General features: G+C 42.5%; 1 protein-coding gene across 1 annotated transcript in view; it reads right to left on the bottom strand.

Annotated features, from left to right (window-relative positions):
- The window catches only part of ADCY1 (adenylate cyclase 1), a 550492-nt gene that overhangs the window by 92634 nt on the left and 435225 nt on the right, over positions 1-22633 (bottom strand). Inside the window, exons 14-15 of the mRNA XM_077491793.1 lie at positions 19137-19263; positions 13202-13318 (exon numbers count right to left, since the gene is read on the bottom strand). Of these exons, the coding sequence (XP_077347919.1) occupies positions 13202-13318; positions 19137-19263 (244 nt within the window). The remainder of the gene's footprint in view (positions 1-13201; positions 13319-19136; positions 19264-22633) is intronic.

Here is a 22633-nt window from a genome sequence, read left to right as displayed (position 1 = left end):
CCCTCCCTCCAGACTCTTACCGTGGTGCAAACTGTCAGACTATGCACCAGAGCTCCATCGTGCCTCTCAGTCATATATGTTACGGTCTCTGCTGTTGTTTATATATAACTGTTTCTTGGGGTTACACACCTTTTTGTGCCATTCAGATCCTTTCTTGTTAAAGTTGTTTTCTTTGAATTAACTGTTGATTGATTTTCCTTCCGTTAATACACTTGATTTTGAACCTTACCTCCACATACTGAAATGTTTGTTCTTCCTCTTTGTGTACATGACACTCATGATTGAGGCCAAATATATGAATCCTAACACTTTTCTCCTGCTATAGCCCCCCACTAGGAGGCCGTTTGCCCACATGATTTGATCCATGGCCTGAGATATGGCCAAACATGGTGACACACTCTATGCGGCTATACCCCCAGACCCCGACGCACTTTACGGCCATATCACCACTCCTAACCTTCAGCGGATCGTCAAAGTTCCTTGCCCCAGTCCCCATAGGGGTGCACTCTCAATCACCAACTACAAATGCCACCCTCTTTCACATGTGCTCTAGAAATCGCCATCATATCCTGCCCCGAAACACAGAGACTGGAAGCTGATCCCCGAATTACCATACCTCCCCAGTCACTCACTTATTTTTTTATTCTTTCACCCATTCTATGTTCGATATGCCGAACCCATACGTCTTCAGGCCTCACACAGACGAGGATCTCGCACATCTCGTGAAACTCCGTCCACCACACCCACACAACGGACGCTGGTAGTCATCGTTGACCCGACCGGTATCTCTTCACGACCCATAGGACTGACAGGTACAGCCCTATCACCGGCCTTATTCTTCGTGCCCAACTGAACCACGCGATACCCATCTTCCCCAGGTGGAAGTTGCGCCTAGGGCACCCTCTCTCTCTCTCTCTCCATCCCCCCCTTTTTTTTCCCTTCCTCTCTCTCCCATCCCCTCTCCTCTTTTGAGACCTCTTCCTTCTCGGGCCACCTCTCGGTAGCAGTGTAAGTAGTATTCGCATACCACCTCCAACAAAATGACCCCAAAGGCAAACCGCCAGACGAACTTGTCCTTAAGACTTACCTCATTGAATGCTAAGGGCCTAAACACCCCTGAAAAGAGCTACCAAGTTCTATCTACCATGCGAAAGTTGAAAACTGATGTAGTTTTACTTCAGGAAACACACTTCTGCTCCAAATCTACTCACAGGTTAACCAACCACGTCTTCCCTATGGAATTTCACGCAACATCCACCACATCTAAAAGTAAAGGTGTTTCCATACTTCTCTCCAAACATTGCGATTTTCGAGTCTCCAATACTCTAATAGATGATAGTGGGCGATTCCTGTTCATTAAAGGCTCACTCAATAACAGGAAGATTACTCTAGCAAATGTCTATAGCCCAAACTCTTCTCAAGTACCTTTCTTTAGGAAAGTAGTCAACCAGATTTCCTCCTTCATGGAGGGGATGCTGATCCTAGGTGGCGATTTCAACGTCCCCTTAGACCCTCTGCTTGACACCTCTTCAGGGACCTCCAGCTTGGCGTTTAGGGCAATTAAACAAATAAAGAAAAGCCTCCAAGACTTATTACTTCATGACACATGGCAAACTCTCCACCCCAGAGACAAAGATTTTACGTTTTTATCCGTCCCCCATAATAGATATTCGCATATTGACTACCTCATGACCTCCCAACAGGCTCTCCAATACTTAACCAAGGCCACCATTGAACCAATGACTATCTCTAACCACCACCCCATCACAGCCCAGTTTACCTTCCCCGAGACACTTGAATGTGCCACCATCTGGAGACTAGATGCAAGCATCCTGACAGACAAACTCAGAGAAAAGGAAGTCTGTGACGCCTGATGTCCCTCAGCTTACACAGTGGGAAGCACACAAATGCGTGGTGCGAGGTAAATTCATTTCTCTAGCTGCTGCAATTAAAAAAGAGAAAACCACTAGATTCGCGGATTTATTTTTGAAACTCAGATCGCTTGAAACAAAACACAAAAAAACTCTGGCGATAGACACTCAATCTGAATTAATGGACACCCATATCCAAATTCGCGATGAATTAGGATATCACACGACGAAGAGATTTCGCCTTATCCCAGAAGCTCTTCTACGAACACGGGAATAAGTCGGGTCACCTCTTAGCACAAGCCCTGAGGTCAAAAAGAGCCAAACGGACTATCCATCAAATACACTCCCCAACGGGATCAATCTATGAAAAAAATACAGATATAGCCAGAGAATTTGAAAAGTATTACACCTCCCTCTATAACCTTGATCCAACGAATTTAGGCACACAAGACCCCCAAAAACGTCTAAAAGACATCCAGGCATATCTTGGAAAACTCCCACGCAAGCCAATCCCCTCTGTCATGATCCAAGCAATGGAAACACCAATATCACCATTAGAATGGCTACAAGCTATAAAACAATTAAAGCCCGACAAGAGTCCTGGCCCTGATGGACTGACCTCAGCTTACTATAAGACGTTCGCTGAAACGCTACAAACACCCTTCCTTAAAGCCTTTAACTCTCTCTCTAATGCAAGATCCCTCCCCCAAGGTCTGTTAGAAGCCCATATTGCAGTTATACCCAAACCAGATAAAGACCCCACGAACACGAGCAGCTATAGACCGATATCCCTACTCAATGTGGACATTAAGATTTTCGCAGAGATTCTCGCAAATAGAATACTCCCCCTCATTCCAGCCCTCATTACCCCAGACCAAGTGGGCTTTGTCTCTGGCCGGGAGGCCATCAATATCCACCATCTAATAACACAATCTGAGCAGAAAGCCTTCTTCCTATCCCTAGACGCGGAGAAGGCGTTTGACAGAGTAGCCTGGGATTATATGGAAATGGTGCTAACTAAATTAGGCCTCGGCCCTCACATGACGAACATGATCATGTCCCTATACTCTAACCCAACTGCGAGGGTGAGAGCTAACGGTACTCTGTCAAACGGCTTAAAAATGGAACAAGGCAGGGATGCCCCCTCTCCCCGATCCTATTTATTCTAACCTTAGAGCCCTTTCTACAGACGATCACCCTAAACGGAGACATCAAGGGTGTCAAATCCCCAATACGGGAATTCAAATATGCGGCGTTCACAGATGATATACTGATGTTCCTTACAGAACCCATTACCACCATCCCAATTATTCTGTCAGAATTCCAACGATTTCAAGCCATATCCAATCTCAAAATAAACTTTTCAAAATCGTATGCCCTTAATGTTTCCCTTCCAGAAGAAATCCAAAAACAATGTCAAACTAATTTCCCGGTGCGTTGGAAAAACGACTCCATTACTTACCTGGGCACCCAAATCCCTTGGAAGATTACTGATCTGTACACCAAGAATTATCTCCCCATTCTACACAACTTAAAGGCTGACCTTGAGAAATGGAACAAACAAACTTTCTCTTGGTTTGGCAGAATTGCGGTCCTGAAGATGAATGTCCTACCACGCTTATTGTACATTCTTCAAACCGTCCCTATACAGGTCCCCCAAACCTTTTTCAAAACATACAATGGTATCTGCTCCCAGTTTCTCTGGGGTAGCCGGAAACCTAGAATTGGCCTTAAGACCCTTGCACGCCCTAAGCACTTAGGAGGCCTTGGCTTCCCAGATATACTCAATTATTATAGAGCTGTCCATCTTACCAGAATTGTGGACTGAAATGTCCACAGTCCCTGTAAAGATTGGGTCTCCTTAGAAGCATCCTTTTCTCCTCTCCCACTAGCATCCATGCCCTGGACAAAATCAACTCACACCCCGATCACCGCCTCCCAACACCCCCTCATAAGCCCAACCCTAAGATGTTTCAAACAGATCTACTCTCGTACTCAGGTATCTTCCATACCAGGTCCTCTGACTCCAATTAAATGCAACCCGGACTTTCCGCCCGGCATGTCCCCCAAATTCCTATCAGACAGTTGGACACATGATAAGCTAAGAGCCTACAATTTATATGAGAGAGGCAAACTCATGCCAGCCTTGAAACTGGCAAGCAACACAAATAGACCTCCCATCCCCCCCTGGACTTACTTGTTAATCGCCCACTACCTGAGATCGCTGGACAGAGACTCTCGATGCTCTAGACCACTAACCCCATTTGAGAAGTTGTGTACGCAATCAGACCCCCAAAGACACCTCATAGCACTCACCCATAACCTACTCTTTGATGAAGAACGTCCCAGCTCCATTAAAGCCTGCAATCGTTGGGAAGAAGACTTATCCCTCGCAATCAGTGACGAACAATGGGAATCCATCTTCCATACTATCCATAAGGGCTCACTTAACGTGAGCACTCAAGAGAATGGCTACAAAATACAATCAAGGTGGGACCGTACTCCAACTCTCTTACACAAAATTACTCTGAGCACTGCAGATCTTGTTGGAGGTGCCATCAGGATAGGGGGACGCTACTACACATTTGGTGGTCCTGTATCCCACTGCAAGTGTATTGGAGAGAAGTATGCAGAATCATCACCCTCGCTATCACATACAATGTCGATCCTACCCCATCTCAATGGCTTCTCCACCTCTCGCCTCTACCGAGAAAGGTTTACCATGGCTCATTGGCAATGCACATGCTCAATGCAGCTAAGCAATGTATCCCCATTCACTGGGGCTCCCCCAGAACACCATCGATTAAAGAATGGTTCACCAGAATAAATAAAATAGCTGAAATGGAGGAGCTGATCCACATTTCCAGGGACACACCTTCGAAATTCAACATGAAATGGGCCTGCTGGAAACACTTCCAGACAACCAATGCATTCACAGAGGTAAACAAATAATGGCCCATAAATATACTTACCTATTGGTCATAACCAGCACGTACCTATATAAACCCGAGGTGGGATAAAGAATTAGAAGGAAGCTTGCGATGCGTTAAATAACTTACCAACTGGAAAGCTCCGAGAGGGGGGGCTGCCGAGAAAGAGCCCTGACATCTCTTACACCCTCATGACACCTGACGACTGTGCCAGATGTCCCGAGAAACGCTCCCTCTATCCTAAGCCCGCTCCCACCCTACCCCCCCTTTTTTTTTCTCCTTCTCCCCCCCTCCTCTTTCCCCTTTTCTCTCTCACTCCCCATCCCCTTGCCCCCCCTCCCCCTTCTAATCACTCCCCATCTTGATCCCACCCCCCCCACTCTGTAGACTCACTGTATGCAATTAAATATCAGCAGTACAGAATCCCGGAAGTCCAATCCACTGTTGCGGTCCACTGACTTTTACCATGGGCCCCCCGAAACGGCCTGGTACCCAAGATTTCAAGAACAAGCCTCCATGGGCTGCAGGCTCTCACCCAGGCTCAATTAGCCTTATCCTCAAATGAACCCCGCACATCCGCACCCCCAGACCGAATTGGCTTTAAGTTTGAGGATAGAGATCCTTTTACAGCCCCACAACATACCAACTCGTTTTGACCTTTTTTTTCTTCTCTGTTTTTGACTCCCTCGTCTTCTACCTTGTGAGAGCTAATCTGAATTAATTTATCTCTTATAAGTTGTAACCCAAGGTAGCCAAGCTACCCTACGAACGTTTGTATGTTCAAATGCTCAATGTTTGATTTTGTTTCTGCCAGGAACTCTGATTGTGTTTATGTAATGTTTTTTCCAGCATGTTGTAATTTTCTGTACATCGATGCATTTTCCTCAATAAAAACTGTCTTTTAAAAAAAAAAAAAAAAAAGTGACGAGGGAGGGAGCTGCAGCACTCAGTCTTTGACTCATATTCCAAAATGAAAGAAAAAAGCCAACGCTCAAGTGGATACTGCAGCTAGCATAAAACCCTCTATGGTAAGTATATACTATATATATAGTGCAATGCCAAACAGTTCATAAATATGTGTGCAAGTAACTTCCACTTCCACCAATCTGTCCGTGAACTTCCAAGTGAATAAACTTAAAATTGTGGACACCCCTAAACCATCATCTGCACTCAGCACACACCAGAGAGTATGTCTACACAAAGCAGAGCAACATAAACACTTTATGATTCAATATGGTCACAAACTCATTCTCATAATAGATTCTAGTCCAGGGATATGCAATTAGTGGACCTCCAGCTGTTGCAGAACTACAAGTCCCATGTGGCATAGCAAGACTTTGACAGCCACAAGCACGACACCCAGAGGCAGAGACATGATGGGACTTGTAGTTTTGCAACAGCTGGAGGTCCGCTAATTGCAAATCCCTGTTCTAGTTCCTTTAAGGCAGCAGCCAGCTGTATGCAGCTCCACCACTACACCATTAAAAGCAGTAACCTGCCTTGTGGCTGTATTAAGAATGCTCTCAAACTGAAGACAGACAACTGGAGACAGACAAGGAGATCATTGTTTAGTAATTGTATACATACATTCTCCATATAACATAAAGCCAGCAATAAAAATCAATCTAAGACAAAAAGAGGATGTACCATTGCATGAAATGCTCATGCAGCGCCCATATTTGTGGGTGCCGACAGCTCTTTCTGGTGTCACGCTATCACATCGAGCTCATGCAGCATCTGTATTTGTGGGTGCCAATAGCTTTCTTTCCTTCTGTCTTGGATTTATTTTTATTGCTGGTTTTTATATTACTGGTATATAGAGAATTTGTGAATAAATTACTAAATGATAATCTCCTTGTCTGGCTTTGGTTTGTGAGAATTTCTTATACAGCCACAAGAAGGGTCACTGCCTCTACAGATTACCAGTTTAGAATTACACGGGAGGTCTGGTGCTAACATAATTGCTGTCGCTCTGACGTTTGTGGCAATACCTGACATGTACGATTCAATCACAATTTACACATGTGTGCAGGACCTACGTGTGCATGAGCACTGGGGGACAGGGGAGCTTTACATTTTTTTTCCCTTTGTTACTTATTTTATTTCAATTGCCTTTTTTTTATTATCGACTTTATTGCTATCACAAAAAATGAACACCATCTTAGCTAGCATAGGCCATAAGAGGTCCTCTTTATGGAGACATCTGGGGTCAATTAGATCTCATAATTCTCCTATGGCCTCCAAGAGAGGGAGGACCAATGTCAGCCTCTATGTTCCGTGCACCGAACATCAGAGAGGTCCTGGGCTCCCCAATAGGATGGAAGAGCCCAGTAAAAGCAGTGGTGGGAGGGGGGACCCCCTTCCGTCACTTGACTTGTAAAAGTAATCATACAGCTGCTCAAATCACATCTAGAACAAAAAGAATCGCTGCCTTGATACGGGCAGAAAGTGGTTAAAACAACTGAAAATTGTTTTATCTGAGCTAGTATAGATATACAATATGTTCTTTTTACATTTATTTTTACTGCAATAAAAGCTTCTATAGGTACAGCCGATAGCTTTTCTTAATAGCAGCGTCTCACCTTCCTCCACTCCATGTCAGGTCCAGTCTTTTACTGCACTGTGTAACCAATGGAAACACTGAGGATGATTTGCTTAAAGGAGTAGAGACTATTCATGCAGCAAATCCTCACTTTGCAACCAAATGTTAGCAAATAGAGTGAACCTGTGTTCATTTTAAACACCCAAATCACGTGCAAGGGAAACAAAAGCATATAAATGGTTGATTAAAAAGGCATAAGGAATAAAAGGCATAGAGGCTGTTTACTCTGCTCTGTTTACTCAGAACCTTTGTTTCCTTTAAATTCCCAATTGTGTGCAAGGGAAATAAAAAAGAAAAAAAAAAGAAAGAAAAAAACAGAACAGAATTTCAAAAAGCATTTAGCTTGCAAAATAAACATTAACTTGTGAACAGCCTGCACTCCTAGTACCATGACCTGCACCAGCTTCAGTACACCTTGAACGGATAACTACCTTCCCTAGGACTTTTGTACTAGATGGCATGCATAAAGAGGGCCCAAAGGTCACTCCATACTGCTACACACAGCAACTACTCCAAAAATGACAGTGCATATAATCATATCTGTAACAAGCTAACATCTGTACATGACCTCTTCATCTCTCATGGCTTTAACATACTCACCATAACTGAAACCTGGCTTCAAAATTTGGACTCAGCTTTTCCTGCTGCCCTCTCCCATGGTGGCCTCCATTGGACTCACTCCTCCAGACCCAAAATACAGAAATGAGGTGGAGTTGGATTCCTTCTATCCCCACAAAGCACCTTCCAAGTCCTTCCTATCCCTCCCTCTCTTCTTTCGAGGTGCACTGTATTCGTATGTTTTCTCCTATTTGTCTGAGGATTGCAGCAATTTATTGGCCTCCTGGAAAGGGAACACGCTTTCTTGATGGCTTTACTGCCTGGCTACCCTACTTTCTCTCCTCTGAAATACCCACGATCATTCTTGGCAACTTCAACATTCCTGTCAATGTTAACCGCCCAACTACAGCTAAACTTCTCGACTTAACCTCATCTTTTGACCTAACAAAACGGACACATACTTCCACACACTCCAATGATAATACTCTTGACCTTGTATTCTCCCATCTCTGCAACCCAGGCAACCTCACAAACACCCCCTTTTCTCTCTCTGATCACAACCTCTTTAGTTACACTGTATTCTTGCCTCAAACCGCCCATCCCACCAAGCAGCAAAAATTACTAGTTGGAACCTTCCCCTCCCCTCTTAAACATTCGCAGATCACTCTCATTGGCCTGCCTCTCCATAGGCTATCCCCTCTTCAGTCTATCATGAATGCTGCTGCCAGACTTATCCACCTTACCAACCGCTCAGTGTCTACCAACCCTCTCCTCCAATCCCTACACTGGCTCCCAATCACCCAGTGAATTAAATTCAAAATACTAACCACAACATACAAAGTCATTCACAACTCTGCCCCGACTATTACCAATCTTTTCTCCAAATATCATCCAAATCGTCCTCTCCACTCTTCTCCAGACCTCCTACTCTTAAGCTCTCTCATCTCCTCCTCCCATGCTCATCTCCAGGATTTCTCCAGAGCCTCTCCCATCCTCTGGAACTCGCTACCTCCACTGGTCCAGCTATCCCCTACTCTTGCTACCTTCGGGTGATCCCTGAAAACTCATCTCTTCAGGAAAGCCTATCACGTCTCCAACTAATCTCCTACCACTTCCATCAGCTCATTCCCCACAGTTACAACCTTTTGTACCACCTGCCCCATCCTATTAGATTGTAAGCTCTTCTGAGCAGGGCCCTCTTAATCCTCTTGTATTTTATTGCATTTTAACTGTATTGTCTTCTTTTATATTGTAAAAACTGTTGGTGCTATATAAATCCTGTATAATAATTATAATAATAATATAGTATAATCAATAAAATACATAAAAATAAACAAGCATTCATTTGTGAACAGTCTGCACTCCCTCTTGTACCATGACTGGCAGCAGCTTCAGTAATCTTTGAACAGATATCTCTCTTAGGACTTTTATACTAGATGCCATGCATAAAAAGGGTTCAAATGTCACTAACATACAGCTACACAAAGCAACTACTCCAAAAACTTCAGTGCTTGTAATCATATTTTATAATCAATAAAATAGGTTTAACAATATTTACATGTGTTTTCAAACTGTTAATATGCCACTAATCATACTTTTTCCCAGGACAGTCACTAGAGAGGCATTTTTGTCACGAATCCAGCTCTGCACAGTCCATTTCACTAGGTGACAAAGGATTTAAAAATCACAAACATGTCATACTTACCCAGAGCAACCCTGCTCTTCTGTGGTCCCCTGTGGCATTCCCGATTCCTCCCCCCTGCCAAGTGCCCACCATAACAAGCCACTTGCCATGGAGGCACTTGTGCGAGCTCACTCCCGAGCCAGCTCTGTGCGTCCATAGACACACAGAGAGTAACTCTGCCTCCCAGTAACTGGCCGTGATGGACAGCAGCAAGAGCCAATGGCTTTTGCTAATGTCTCTAAGCCAATGAGGAGGGATAGAGCTGCATGCAGAAGGTTTTTTACCTTAATGCATAAAATAACCTTCAGCTCAAATCATATAACAGAGAACAACACAGTTTACCTGGGGTAAGGTTAAACCAAGACTGCCTAAACACACCCTATATCTCCACAAATTGCATGGAGGCTTGGGCTTTCCTAACTTTGCAACATACTAAAAGGCTGCTCAATTGGCACATTTTATCTAAATATCACGCTACAAAAGATATCCCTCTATGGGTTGCGATAGAAGTGGTGGTTAACCCAATCACTAAACATTCTCTATCAGTATGGGACAGGCATAAATCCACATACGGACTACAGTCTTCACAAAACCCATTCCTTTCGTTCTTCAGGAATCACGCCTTCTACCTAGTCTCGGAATCTCCTGAGGCTTTTCGGGCCTGGTCCACAGCCAGCCTCATCTGCCTATACAACATGGTCTCTGCGACATCACTTCTACCCTTTCCAGATCTATGCGAGTCCTTTGGACTCCCCCAATTGGAAATATTCTGCTATTCAGAAATAAAGAATTTTTTTATCTATTACATGAATACAAATGCTATCCTAAACCAACTTTCCCAGTTTGAACAAATTTGTATAAAAGATCCACACATTAGAGGGCTAATTTCAACACTCTACTCCAAGGTACTCACTAAACCGGATGCAGATCCACCCTCGTATGTTGAAAAGTGGAAAAATTATCTAGGTCACATTTTTGAAACAGCAAAATGGTCTGAAATATGGTCTGCAACAAAGTCTTCCTCACCAAATGAAATAGCGGTTAAAGCAGGGGTGCCCAACCAGTGGCCTGGGGGCCACATGTGGCCCACGGAGCCCTCTAATGTGGCCCTCGACCTCCTGCTCTAAGATGGCAGGTTGGCAAGCCAAGATCACAGGTTGCCGACCCGCCATCCCAGCAGTTTTGTGAATGAAGCCGCTGGTAGTGCAAGCAAGTGGATGCGGAGCAGAGCCATATAAGCCAATGCTTCCTGTATAGTGCCCGCTCCTGTCACAGGCAGAGTGATACCAAATGCACTCCGCCTAGGACAGCAACAACCAGTGATACCAGAATGGAAGACAGTTATAAAAGGTAAGTTTACTACTAAATTCACAGTATATATATATATGGATATATCTGTTTTTCAGTGGTTACTGGGCTGCTTTCAAACTGATCTGCAGGTGCAATGCAGCTGTGGGTTACCTGCATTGAGCCTTAGACTTCTGTTATTACCTGTGGGTTTGTTGCGTCTTCAGAAAGTGTGCCAAACCTGTAGGATATAATAGATGTTTACGGCAAAGTGCAGCTAACCTGCAGAAAATCCACAGGTTCACTGCGCTGGACCGGCGGTTTTTGCAAATCGCAGCGCATCAGTGTGAAAGCAGCCTTAGGTCCCTTTCACATGATTGGTCAGACCCAATAGAACTTACTATTCACCTCTATGGAGCAGCAGATGTAAAATGGATTTGTGTCTGTTTACACTTGCTTACCTAAAAAAAATAGAAAGGGATCTGCCCCTTCCATCTGGGCAAATCGGATTGGATCAGAGGGCCCAAAGAGTAGAGTGGGCTGTGTCCGTGGACACAGACCTGTCATCCTCCCGCTCCACTCATTGTGGCCTGCGACCAGTTACCAATTCGCTTAAGTGACCCCCGCTCTTCAACAGGTTGGGCACCCCTGGGTTAAAGTTACATACACATCTGGTGGAGTTGTCCAGTGTCGCAAGGATTTCGGAAATCTATTTTCATGCTTTGGAGATGTTTGAACGATCTCACACACCAGACCCAGCAATGGTCCTTTTAAACCTGGGACTGGAATCTTTAACATGAAAACTGTTTAAATTACTCATTCAGCTCTTAATAGCCACAAAACAGACCATAGCTAAGGCATTGAAATCACCTACATTGAATATGGCAGAGACCAAACACAGATTGAAATGTACTCTGCTACATGTAAAGATGGAAGCCTTGGATGAGGACAACCTTAGCAAATTCGACAATTTCTGGAGACAATGGATTACAGACTGTATGCTGCCAGGCTTCGAAGAATAGGCACTTTTACCATGGTAGAAGGAACTCAACCGTACATTCTTATCAATATCCTATTGGGAGTAGCTCTGCCTTCAAGGGCCTCTACTTCTCTCCCCCTCTCTTTCTTGCTCTTTTCTATGCTTCTTTCCTCCCCTTACTCATGTTACTCTTTCTCTCATGTAACCTCCATTGTGTTTGTACTGCTGTACCTGCTACTAGTGATGTAACTAGGCCGTAACTCAGCAGTACAATGTCTTATTAATCAGCGACTAATGATTGTATATTTTTCCTAGACTGTGTTTATGTAGTCTTACTGCTTTGATTTGGTTTTAGTTACACAGATTATCATCGGATAGGCCATGTTCACCTAGTATTGTCCTTACCTGTACTATACTTATCTCAGCACAATGGTATTTTTGTTTTTCCTTTATATTACCTGTAATGTTATCTGATGATCTCTTCAATAAAACATTTAAATGAGAAAATAACCTCAAGCCTTTACAGTGGCTTGCCATAGAGATAAGAGATGGCAAGAATGCCACCTCTCATTACTATGCCCTTGGAGGACCGAAGCCACGTCATGGCCATGTAAACATGGCTTTTTTTTTTCTTAAAGAAAAAGATAAACTTTTTTTTTGATCTTTTGCTTTTAAGGGTAGAGGAGAGATTTGAGGTTGCACCACAAATGTGAGGTATCCCAGCGAACGTCTGTCTGAGTAAGATCAATAATTATATCACTAGATCTCCTCTGTAACTCCAACATGGTAACCTGTAGAAATTTTGTAGATTGGAGATTTTTAGGTACCGTAAGTTGACGCCATTCCGCGTGCAATTTCAAAGCATGACATTTTAGGTACCTATTTTAAATTGTAATTCAAGATGAACCTGTTCTCTTAGATCTGGACAATACATATTTATTAGGGACATCAGTCCTCTAGTCTAGATGACAGGGTTGACTTACATATACAGTAATATTTTTAGCAGTGTTAATAACTCAGCACTGCATAGGTGGCATGAGCATTTGTATCAGGGTACTGTGCAGGAGGAATGTTGGAATGCAAGAGACTTGTGCTCAGTTTGAGAGCATCGGTCCAGCTCACCAGTGTGCAGGTCAGTTTCTTACCTTAATCATGAACATAAAATAAAAATAGAATTTCATTTTTTTATTATTTTGCCTAACTGCATCATAATAAGTATAAAAAGCAAGGGAGGGATTTAATTGGTGTGGGAATAATGAAATAACACAAGAATATATAAGATTTATTTACCATGTTTCTTGGATTTGACATAAGAAAGTGCTGTGCAACATGTGCTGGCAGAAGATTAAAGAGAATTCTCTTATTATCCAGCTTGACTCTCTCCATGTCATCTCTCTCCTCTTCTGCCTAAAAAAATAATTATCATTATAAATCTAATGTATTAAAACCTTTCTTAAAGAAAAAGTTTTTAATAAACTAACATACTTTTATACACTGTAACAAACAATTATAACATACTATTGTGCCACTGTTCAAACAACCAACAATGCTCAGTAGGTTTGTTTTTGGGGGAATATTAAGCATGGTACTTTTTCTATGCAGAAGCTAGCCACAAAATCCTCTATACCCCAAACGTTGGTGCTCAAATTGCCAAAGCCAAAGCATCATCATGCTTAATTATGTTTTCCAATAACGTGCCAAAAAAAATATCTGAGAATAATATGACAAGTTCTTTTGTAAACTCTCTCCACTCTCTATTGAAAAGGGAACTGGTTCTCTTGGTCTCTAAATTAACAATTGCCAAAGCATGGAAGAAGCAATTCACTTACTTCTCTGAAGTTGAAACTCGCATGGATGGCTTTTTTGTCAATGATAGGCTAACCATCATCCTTACCAACACCAATAATAAGTTCCTCAAAATCTGTAACTCATGGCTCACATATCGCCATCCCACATGCAGAGCCTAGCTGCATGATGGATGGCTATTTCCTGCCTCATGGCCCCTCCTTCTCTTTTTCCCCCTTCCTCCTACCCTTCCTCTTTTTTTTCCAATTTCTCTTTTTTAATCTAACTTGCCAAAAGATGTATAGATGCCGCATTAGCTGGTATTATCAACTTCTTATTTACACTGGATTATTATTATTTTTTATACTCTTTTATACTATGTACTAGATGCACATAAATTAGGATATTACTATGAATATTGTTCTCTATTCAACTAGCCACTTGTTAACTTTTTATATGCTTAATTAGTGGACAGCTATCAATACGTACTGGTTTCTGCTTTTCTATGATAAAATCAATAAAACATATTGAAAAGAAAAATGAATTGCATGACCCTTCACATAATTACTTAAATGTTTAAATACATCTGATAATTCTAAAAGGTAAATTCAAATACCTTCCATGATAGGAGCTCCAGAGCTCCAGATCTTGAAAATGCATTTGTACGACTTAAATTGTTAGGTTACCCTCTAATTATTCAGTCTTGATTTAAAGTGTGACAAAAAGCAAAACTTTTTTTTTTCACAAAAAAAATGCACGTTAACCACCTTCAGACCGGACCATTTTGCTGGTAAATGACCAGAGGTCTTTTTACAATTTGGCACTGCGCTGCTTTAACTGGTAATTGCGCGGTCATGCAATGTTGTACCCAAACAAAATTTGCGTCCTTTTCTTCCCACAAATAGAGCTTTCTTTTGATGGTATTTGATTGCCTCTGCGATTTTTATTTTTTGCGATATAAGCGTAAAAAGACCGCAAATTTTGAAAAATAATGATATTTTCTACTTTTTGTTATTAGAAAAATCCAATAAACTCAATTTTAGTCATACATTTAGGCCAAAATGTATTCAGCCACATGTCTTTGGTAAAAAAAAAGTCAATAATTGTATATTTATTGGTTTGCGCAAAAGTTGTCACATCTACAAACTAAGGTACGTTTTCTGGAATTTACGCAGCTTTTAGTTTACGACTGCCTATCTCATTTCTTGAGGTGCTAAAATGGCAGGGCAGTACAAAACCCCCCCAAATGACCCCATTTTGGAAAGTAGACACCCTAAGGAAATTGATAAGTGGCATGTTGAGCCCATTGAATATTTTATTTTTTTGCCTCAAGCGATTGAATAATGACAAAAAAAATTTTTTTTATTTTTTTTTTACACAGAGTTGTCACTAAATGATATATTGCTCACACATGCTATGGGCATATGTGAAATGACACCCCAAAATAAATTCTGCTGCTTCTCCTGAGTACGGGGATACCACATATGTGGGACTTTTTGGGAGCCTAGCCGCGTACGGGGCCCCGAAAACCAAGCACCGCCTTCAGGCTTTCTAAGGGCGTAAATTTTTGATTTCACTTCTCACTACCTATTACAGTTTTGAAGGCCATAAAATGCCAAGATGGCACAAAACCCCCACAAATGACCCCATTTTAGAAAGTAGACACCCCAAGCTATTTGCTGAGAGGCATGTTGAGTCCATGGAATATTTGATATTTTGCCACAAGTTGCGGGAAAATTACAAACTTTTTTTTTTTTTTTTCACAAAGTTGTCACTAAATGATATATTGCTCACGCATGCCATGGGCATATGTGAAATGACACCCCAAAATAAATTCTGCTGCTTCTCCTGAGTACGGGGATACCACATATGTGGGACTTTTTGGGAGCCTAGCCACGTACGGGGCCCCGAAAACCAAGCACCGCCTTCAGGCTTTCTAAGGGCGTTACAGTTTTGAAGGCCATAAAATGCCAAGATGGCACAAACCCCCCCCCAAATGACCCCATTTTGGAAAGTAGACACCCCTAAATTTAGGGGTACACTAGTGAGACTAGGTAATAAATGGCGGGTGCCCTGAAACTATAAAAAAAATAACTAACCAACCAGCGTCACCTGTAACAGTTATATGGTGATCACTGGTGAAAGGGTTAACTAGGGGGCAATCAGGGGGCTTTATGCGGTAGTATATGGGGGTCCCTGGCGCTATAAAAAGCTGCGGCGAACCTAAATACCTACCTGCCTAGCTAGCGTCACCTGTGACACTAATACAGTGATCAGAAAAACGATCGCTTATTAGGCTGGGTTCACACTGGAGCGATGCGGGAACGCCACGAATCCGCGGCGGGTTCCCGCATCACATGCCTCCCGGCGGCAGTTCACACTGCCCTATGCGAACTGCTGGGAGTGTCAGTGAAATGTTAATGACACCCCCAGATCAGTTCGCATATCGCAGTGCGATCTGCAAACTCGGATCGCATGGTGTGAACACCCATGCGATCCGATTCTGCTGCGGACCAAAAAAAGGGTCCCGTGCGAGTTTGCGGCGGGTGCGGCGGGTGCGACACGAATTCAGCCATACTATCTGTATGGCTGAACTCGAATCGCACAGAGATCGGATGTGATTTGCACTGCAGTGCGGTGCGAATCACATCCGTTCTCATAAACCGCTGCAATGTGAACCCAGCCTTAGTGACACTGGCGACGGGGGGTGATCACGGGGTTAAACCTTTATTGGGGGGGTTAGGGGGGCACATTAGAACTAAAGGGGGCTAACCCTAACTGCCCTAACAGTTACTACAGTCACAAATGACACCAATGCAAAAAAAAAAAAAAAAGCAATTGGTGTCACTGTGACTGGGGGGGCAGGGGTAATTGGGGGGTGATCGGGGGGTAAGGGGGGGTGTGAGTGTGCCTGGCATGTTCTACTGTATGTGGGGTGTGTTGGTGCAACTCACCGAACCTCTCTCCTCGGTGCCGGAACGAAAACTACCGACACGGAGGAGAGAATACATCACTTCCTCTCCTGTGTTTACATTACAGGAGAGGAAGTGATGTCACCGGACATTTTCATTCGCTGGGAGCGATCGTGAGGGGGTGGCCATGAATGAATGGCCGTCCCCTCGTCCGGGATCGCTCCCGAACGAATACCGACCGCCGCAGGCACCGGGCGGGGGCCCGATCGGGCCCCCGACCGGCGGGCAGGCAAGGACGTACATGTAAGCCCTTATGCCTGCCCGTGCCATTCTGCCGACGTACATCGGCGTGCGGCGGTCGGCAAGTGGTTAAATAATGCATTCATAATTTTTTTAATTTTGTGTTATTTTTGCACCTTATTTTAATGCATACCAGATCTTGGGATGCAGCGAGAAGTGAAACATTTGGCTGTGCCATTCCTACAACTGCTAAATTTGACAGTCCAGCTCAAAGGTGCTGGTTGTAAGGAGACTGACTCATTCCTTGCTGACAGTGGAATGTAAACAAGAGCCAACAGGTGGAAAAAAAAATGAAGCAACCCCCCCCAATCAATACCAAGTCCTTAGGGTTTGGTATGGTTGGGGGGGGGGGGAATCTCACACCTTCAACATGGGTCTGCTTCTGGCAAAGCACCTTGTCCCCATGTTGATGAGGACAAAGACCTCTTCCCCACAATCCTGACCTGGTGGTTGTGGGGAGGGGTAACCTATTGGAATCTGGGACTGGTATGAATGGGGGGGGGGGGTGAGGTGAAACCATGCCATTTTATTTTCTTCATTTTTCACTGCCTGCATTTTTTTTTCACATTCAGCTATCAGCAGGGAACTTATCGGTTGTGGCGGCCACACGCTCCCTAACAACCATGTGGTTTACTGGTTAAGGTTGGCGGTGGCTGCCGGTCCCTTAAATATCGCATGCCGGGACCATTACTTATTTAGCGCATGCTTTTTGTTCTTTTTTTTCTTTTGAGAATTGACTTTTACTCCTGTTTTATGTGGTATTTACCAAGCGTTTTTGCTTTATGCAGGAAATACAGCATAAAGCAATAGTGAATTGACATTTTCAGGATTGGATGCTCTATTTGGGACACCTAAATTCCGCATGCGATCTGGTTCTGTGAATGAAGCCCGGCATACTTTAGCAGAATACTTTTAGCTGTGAAATTATAAATTCATATCAGTTAAAAGGGATTTTTCTCAGGTGGTTTTAGCAGTGACAAATGTGTTTTCATCAAGTGATACTACACCTCCTTTGAAAGGCAGAAATAGCTTAGTAACACAGCACTGCACTGTTTGAGAAAAAAAAAACTGGTTTGGTTAGGTAGAAACTGACCAGCAGCAACAACGTTTTATATGAACAGAAACAGGCCTAAATGTAGAAATAAAAAATGTGTTATAAAGACATCTCCCTATATATGCTGTGGCTGAAGTGGTAGGACATGTTTGTATGTGGCTTTACCTCTGCTTTGCGCCGCAAGACCTGCTCACACCCAGCTATCTCAATGCACAGCACCTCTGCTTCTCATTGTCTGTCTGTCATTGTTTTTTGTGAGTGATTTTTAAACTTCAATGTAAAAATAATTAAATAAAACAGACATAGATAGAATACTACACATTTGGAGGCATCTTTAATTGCATGCCACACTTTGCACTGCTGTATGTGTCAATAGAAGTTACATTAGAAAGCAGATGTCGATTTTGACCAGTGGGGCAGTAATGCAAGAAACAAATGTGCCAGAAGTTTGTGAGCCCCTTTTTGACCAGCCTATTGTTATATGGGGTCAGCACCTTTTGGTGAGTGTTCAAGCTTTCAAGGTAAAAATGTAGAAGGTATATAGAAGTAAATCACATAGTAAGTCACAAACTTAAATTTAAAAAATAAAAAAATAACAAAATAACAAACATGTAGGCAGATACAGTCTAATTTCTCCACTGCAGGTAAAGAAAAAGGTTTATAATAACCTGCTCTGTGCAATGGAATTGCATAAAGCAGACCTGAATTTCCTCTTCTCCGGTCCCTCGCCTGCCCCCTTCTCAGTGTGCCACCATAGGAAGCACCGTTCATGTGATGGTGGCGACCAATTAGAATCAGTCTAGTTCATACAGGCAGGGCTGGATAGAGAGGAAAGAAAGCAGCTGGGATTTCAATCCCTGAACAGTTGTAGCGGCTTGCAGGAACCTTGACAGCTCGGGATCGGGGAAGGCAAGTACAGTGGTGACTGGGGGTGGAGAGGGAGTCTTGTGTTAGGTCACCTCTACAGATTTTCTGTAAAGGTGAACTAACACTTTAAGGTAAAAAAAATAATTTAGGCTTTAGAACCAGTGAAGGTACTTATTCATTTATGGTGACTTTGCACCCATTGGAAAGTAGCTGCTTTTCTGAATAAATGGAGGTGATAGAATACTCAACATACACCAGAACTGATCCACTTAAAGTTACAATTGTCAGCAGTTGAAGTTACTGTTACCTGCACAGCCCAGAGGTAGTCCAGGCGTAATTTCAAGTCCACCTGTCTAGAATGGAGTGCCAAAGCACAGGAAAACAGCAAAATGGCTAGAATGGGTTCATAACCTCGCATATAAAAAGATCCCCTTCTGTGAAAAGAAAAGAAAGAAAAATGTCATTTAATTCAGTTCGACAAGAATTTGTTGCACTTTACAACCTTTAACAAAAATGGAAAACATGGATATGCAAATCATGCAAACATAGAAAAGCATGTGTTATCAGAAAGTGTTACTTATAATAATTATCTCTAATCTGACAATCCAGTTAAAGCGGAAATACACTGCATCTGAGAACCACACACCAAAAAATATTAAATTCATTTTTAAGATTCAAAGCAAACTCACCTATTCTTCAATATCTCAATGCTTTGTTTTGCTGAGAAATCACTTTGAAAAACACCCCCTAGCATTTCTGTCTGTGGCCATCTTGAGTAAGGGCAGATGATTCACATAGCATTTACTTCCTGGAATCTATCTGCCCTCAGCTCAGGCATGCAAGCAGCAGGGTTGCTTAGCTGAGAAAACCCCTCCTGAAGACTCCTAGGATGTATGACAATATTGCTATAAAAGGAAAAGGGGTGAATAGGTAAAAATAAAAAAAATGCACCACACCCCAATAATCTACAAACTATAAGAAGAGAACAAAAGTACATAGTGGACATTTATGGTATCCAGACAATATATTATAAAAAAAACATCTGATTTTATTAATTTACATATGATTAAAACAGTACACAATGTAGACACAGTTGTAATATCACACTGAGAGTGGGATCCCACTCCAAGTGTGATATTATAAGTGTCTACATTGTGTACTTTTACTATTAGGTTTGTAGCATTGATTTTATATATATATATATATATATATATATATATATATATATATATATATATATATATATATATATATATATATATGAATATAAAGTAGCATGATGATGCATTTTTTATATGTTTTAAGCATTTGTACATTAATAAAATCTGATGTTTTTATATAATATAATGTCTGGGTACCTTAAAGTGCCCTTGGTTCTTCTGTTCGCATCTTTCAAACTGGGATGTTTGCCTTGGCCTGGAAAACGAGAAGTAACTAAAGAAATGTAAAAAAAATAATAATTTAAAACAAGTAAACATGATATACTTATAGAGATATGTTATAGATATGTTATCTATTTACTAATGCTAGCAGCATATAGATTACAAATAGCCAATGTTGATAAAAAGTTCCACTTTAAAGAACAATTCCAGGCAACTGCTAAAATCATTCAGTCAATTACTGCTGTTATTAAAAAAACAACAACAAAAAAAAAAATGCAATTATTTGAAAGATAAAAGTTGATCTTTTATTCTACAATCCATTCCAGGCAGATGTAGGGAGGTTTTTCTTTTGAAATAAGTTCTGCGTAATTTCATCTCCCTCATTTAAAGTGGTTATAAACCCTTACAAACCACTTTGACCTACAGGTAAGCCTAGATTAAGACTTACCTGTAGGTACAAGAAATATCTTCTAACCTACACAGTTTAGGAGATATTTGCAAAAAGACAGGCACCGCTGTCTACGGCGCATGCATTGTAGACAGAGGTGCACAGGCGCACTGTACATGTGGCTGCTAACGGCAATATGCCGTTAGCGGCGGCTCCCGTGCGCATGCGCGGGAGTGATGTCATTGCGGCTCTGGCCAATCACAATGACGAAAGAAAAAAGGTGTACCGGTATTCTATACTACAAATGGATGAAAAACTGAAGCCCAACACAGGTAGGTTAGGTTGTGTTTCAAAAATACTGCCAGTTCTCATGGCACACCACAGAGAAAAAATGGTCTACTGTTTGAAAATCTGGCTGCAGAAACTAAAAATGCAGCAAATTGCTGCAGCAGAAAATTGGTCCATCTGCATTGCATCATGTGGATGGGGAAATTAGTTTTTTTCTACCAGCGTACAGGCAGTGTTACAGAAAAAAAATCTGATAGTAGAGGATCTCTTGCAGGTAATATAGCTAATATAACTGAAGCAGAGGAAGCAAAAAAACGGATACACTATATTGTCAAAAGTATTGGGACACCTGCCTTTACACGTACATAAACTTTATTGGCATCCCAGTCTAAGCCCTTGTACACACGGTCAGACATTCCGATGGACAATGTCCGATAGGAACGTGTTGTCGGATAATCCGACAGTGTGTGGGCTCCATTGGACTGTTTCCGTCTGAGTATCCGACGGACCAAGTTTTCCAGCTGGGCTATAAAATTTTCTGACAACATGATCCCATCGGACTTTGTCCGATCATGTGTAGAGAATTCCGATCAGACAAAGTGCCACGCATGCTCAGATCAAATTCCTAGACCAAAGCTATTGGCTACTAACCTGAACGTAGTCCTGTCCTAACGAAATAATGTCATCATGTTAAGTACGATCTGATTTTCTGACAACTTTGTTCCGACTGTGTGTTTGCAACAGTTTCGGACAAGATCCAATGGATTTGCTTGTCAGAATGTCCGACCGAGTGTGTACAAGGGCTTAGACCATAGGTTTCAATCTTGAGTTGGCCCACCCTTTGCAGCTATAACATCTTCAATTCTTCTGGGAAGGCTGTCCACAAGGTTTACGAGTGTGTCTTCTTCCAGAAGAGCATTTGTGAGGTCAGGCATTGATGTTGGACGAGAAGGCTTGGCTTGCAGTCTCTGCTCTAATTCATCCCAAAGCTATTCTATCAGATTGAGGTCAGGACTCTGTGCAAGCCAGTCAAGTTTCTCCACCCCAAACTCGCTATGTACCCCTTACAAATTCACATGGGGGGCTGGGATCTGGGGGGTCCCCTTGTTAAAGGAGACTTCCAGATTCTGATAAGCCCCCGCCCACAAACCCCCGACAACCACCGCCCAGAGTTGCGGGGAAGAGGCTCTTGTCCTCATCAACATGCCCCCCTGCCCCAAAGCATCCCCCCATGTTAAGGGCATGTTGCGTGGTATGCTTGAGAAGGGGGGGGGGGGGGCGCTCGCTCGTCCCTCCTTTCTTGACCTGCCGGGCTGCATGCAGGGTCTAGTATGGATTTTAGGTGGGGCACATGCATTTTTTTCTGACTTTTCTATTGCTGGCATTCTTTTGTTTACATCAGTTGTTAAGAATTCAGCTGCTGGCTTCTTGGCCCCCTCCTTAACCACTTCAGCCCCGGAAGAATTTACCCCCTTCCTGACCAGAGCACTTTTTGCGATTTTGGCACTATGTCGGTTTAACTGACAATTGCGCGGTCGTGCAATGTGACTCCCAAACGAAATTGACATCCTTTTTTCCCACAAATTGAGCTTTTTTTGGTGGTATTTGATCACCTCTGTAGTTTTTATTTATATTTACTTTTTGCTATATAAAAAAATCCCCCAAAAATATATATAAAAAAACTTTTTTTCCTCAGTTTAGGCCGATACATATTCTTCTACATATTTTAGGTAAAAAAAAAAAAAA

The sequence above is a fragment of the Lithobates pipiens genome, unplaced genomic scaffold (genome assembly GCF_037356315.1).
Source record: "Lithobates pipiens isolate NorthernLeopardFrog02 unplaced genomic scaffold, aLitPip1_a1.2 Scaffold_19, whole genome shotgun sequence".
In the NCBI taxonomy this organism is placed as follows: domain Eukaryota; kingdom Metazoa; phylum Chordata; class Amphibia; order Anura; family Ranidae; genus Lithobates; species Lithobates pipiens.
Note: the sequence above shows the minus strand (reverse complement) of the source record. Positions and strands in the feature narration are given on the sequence as shown.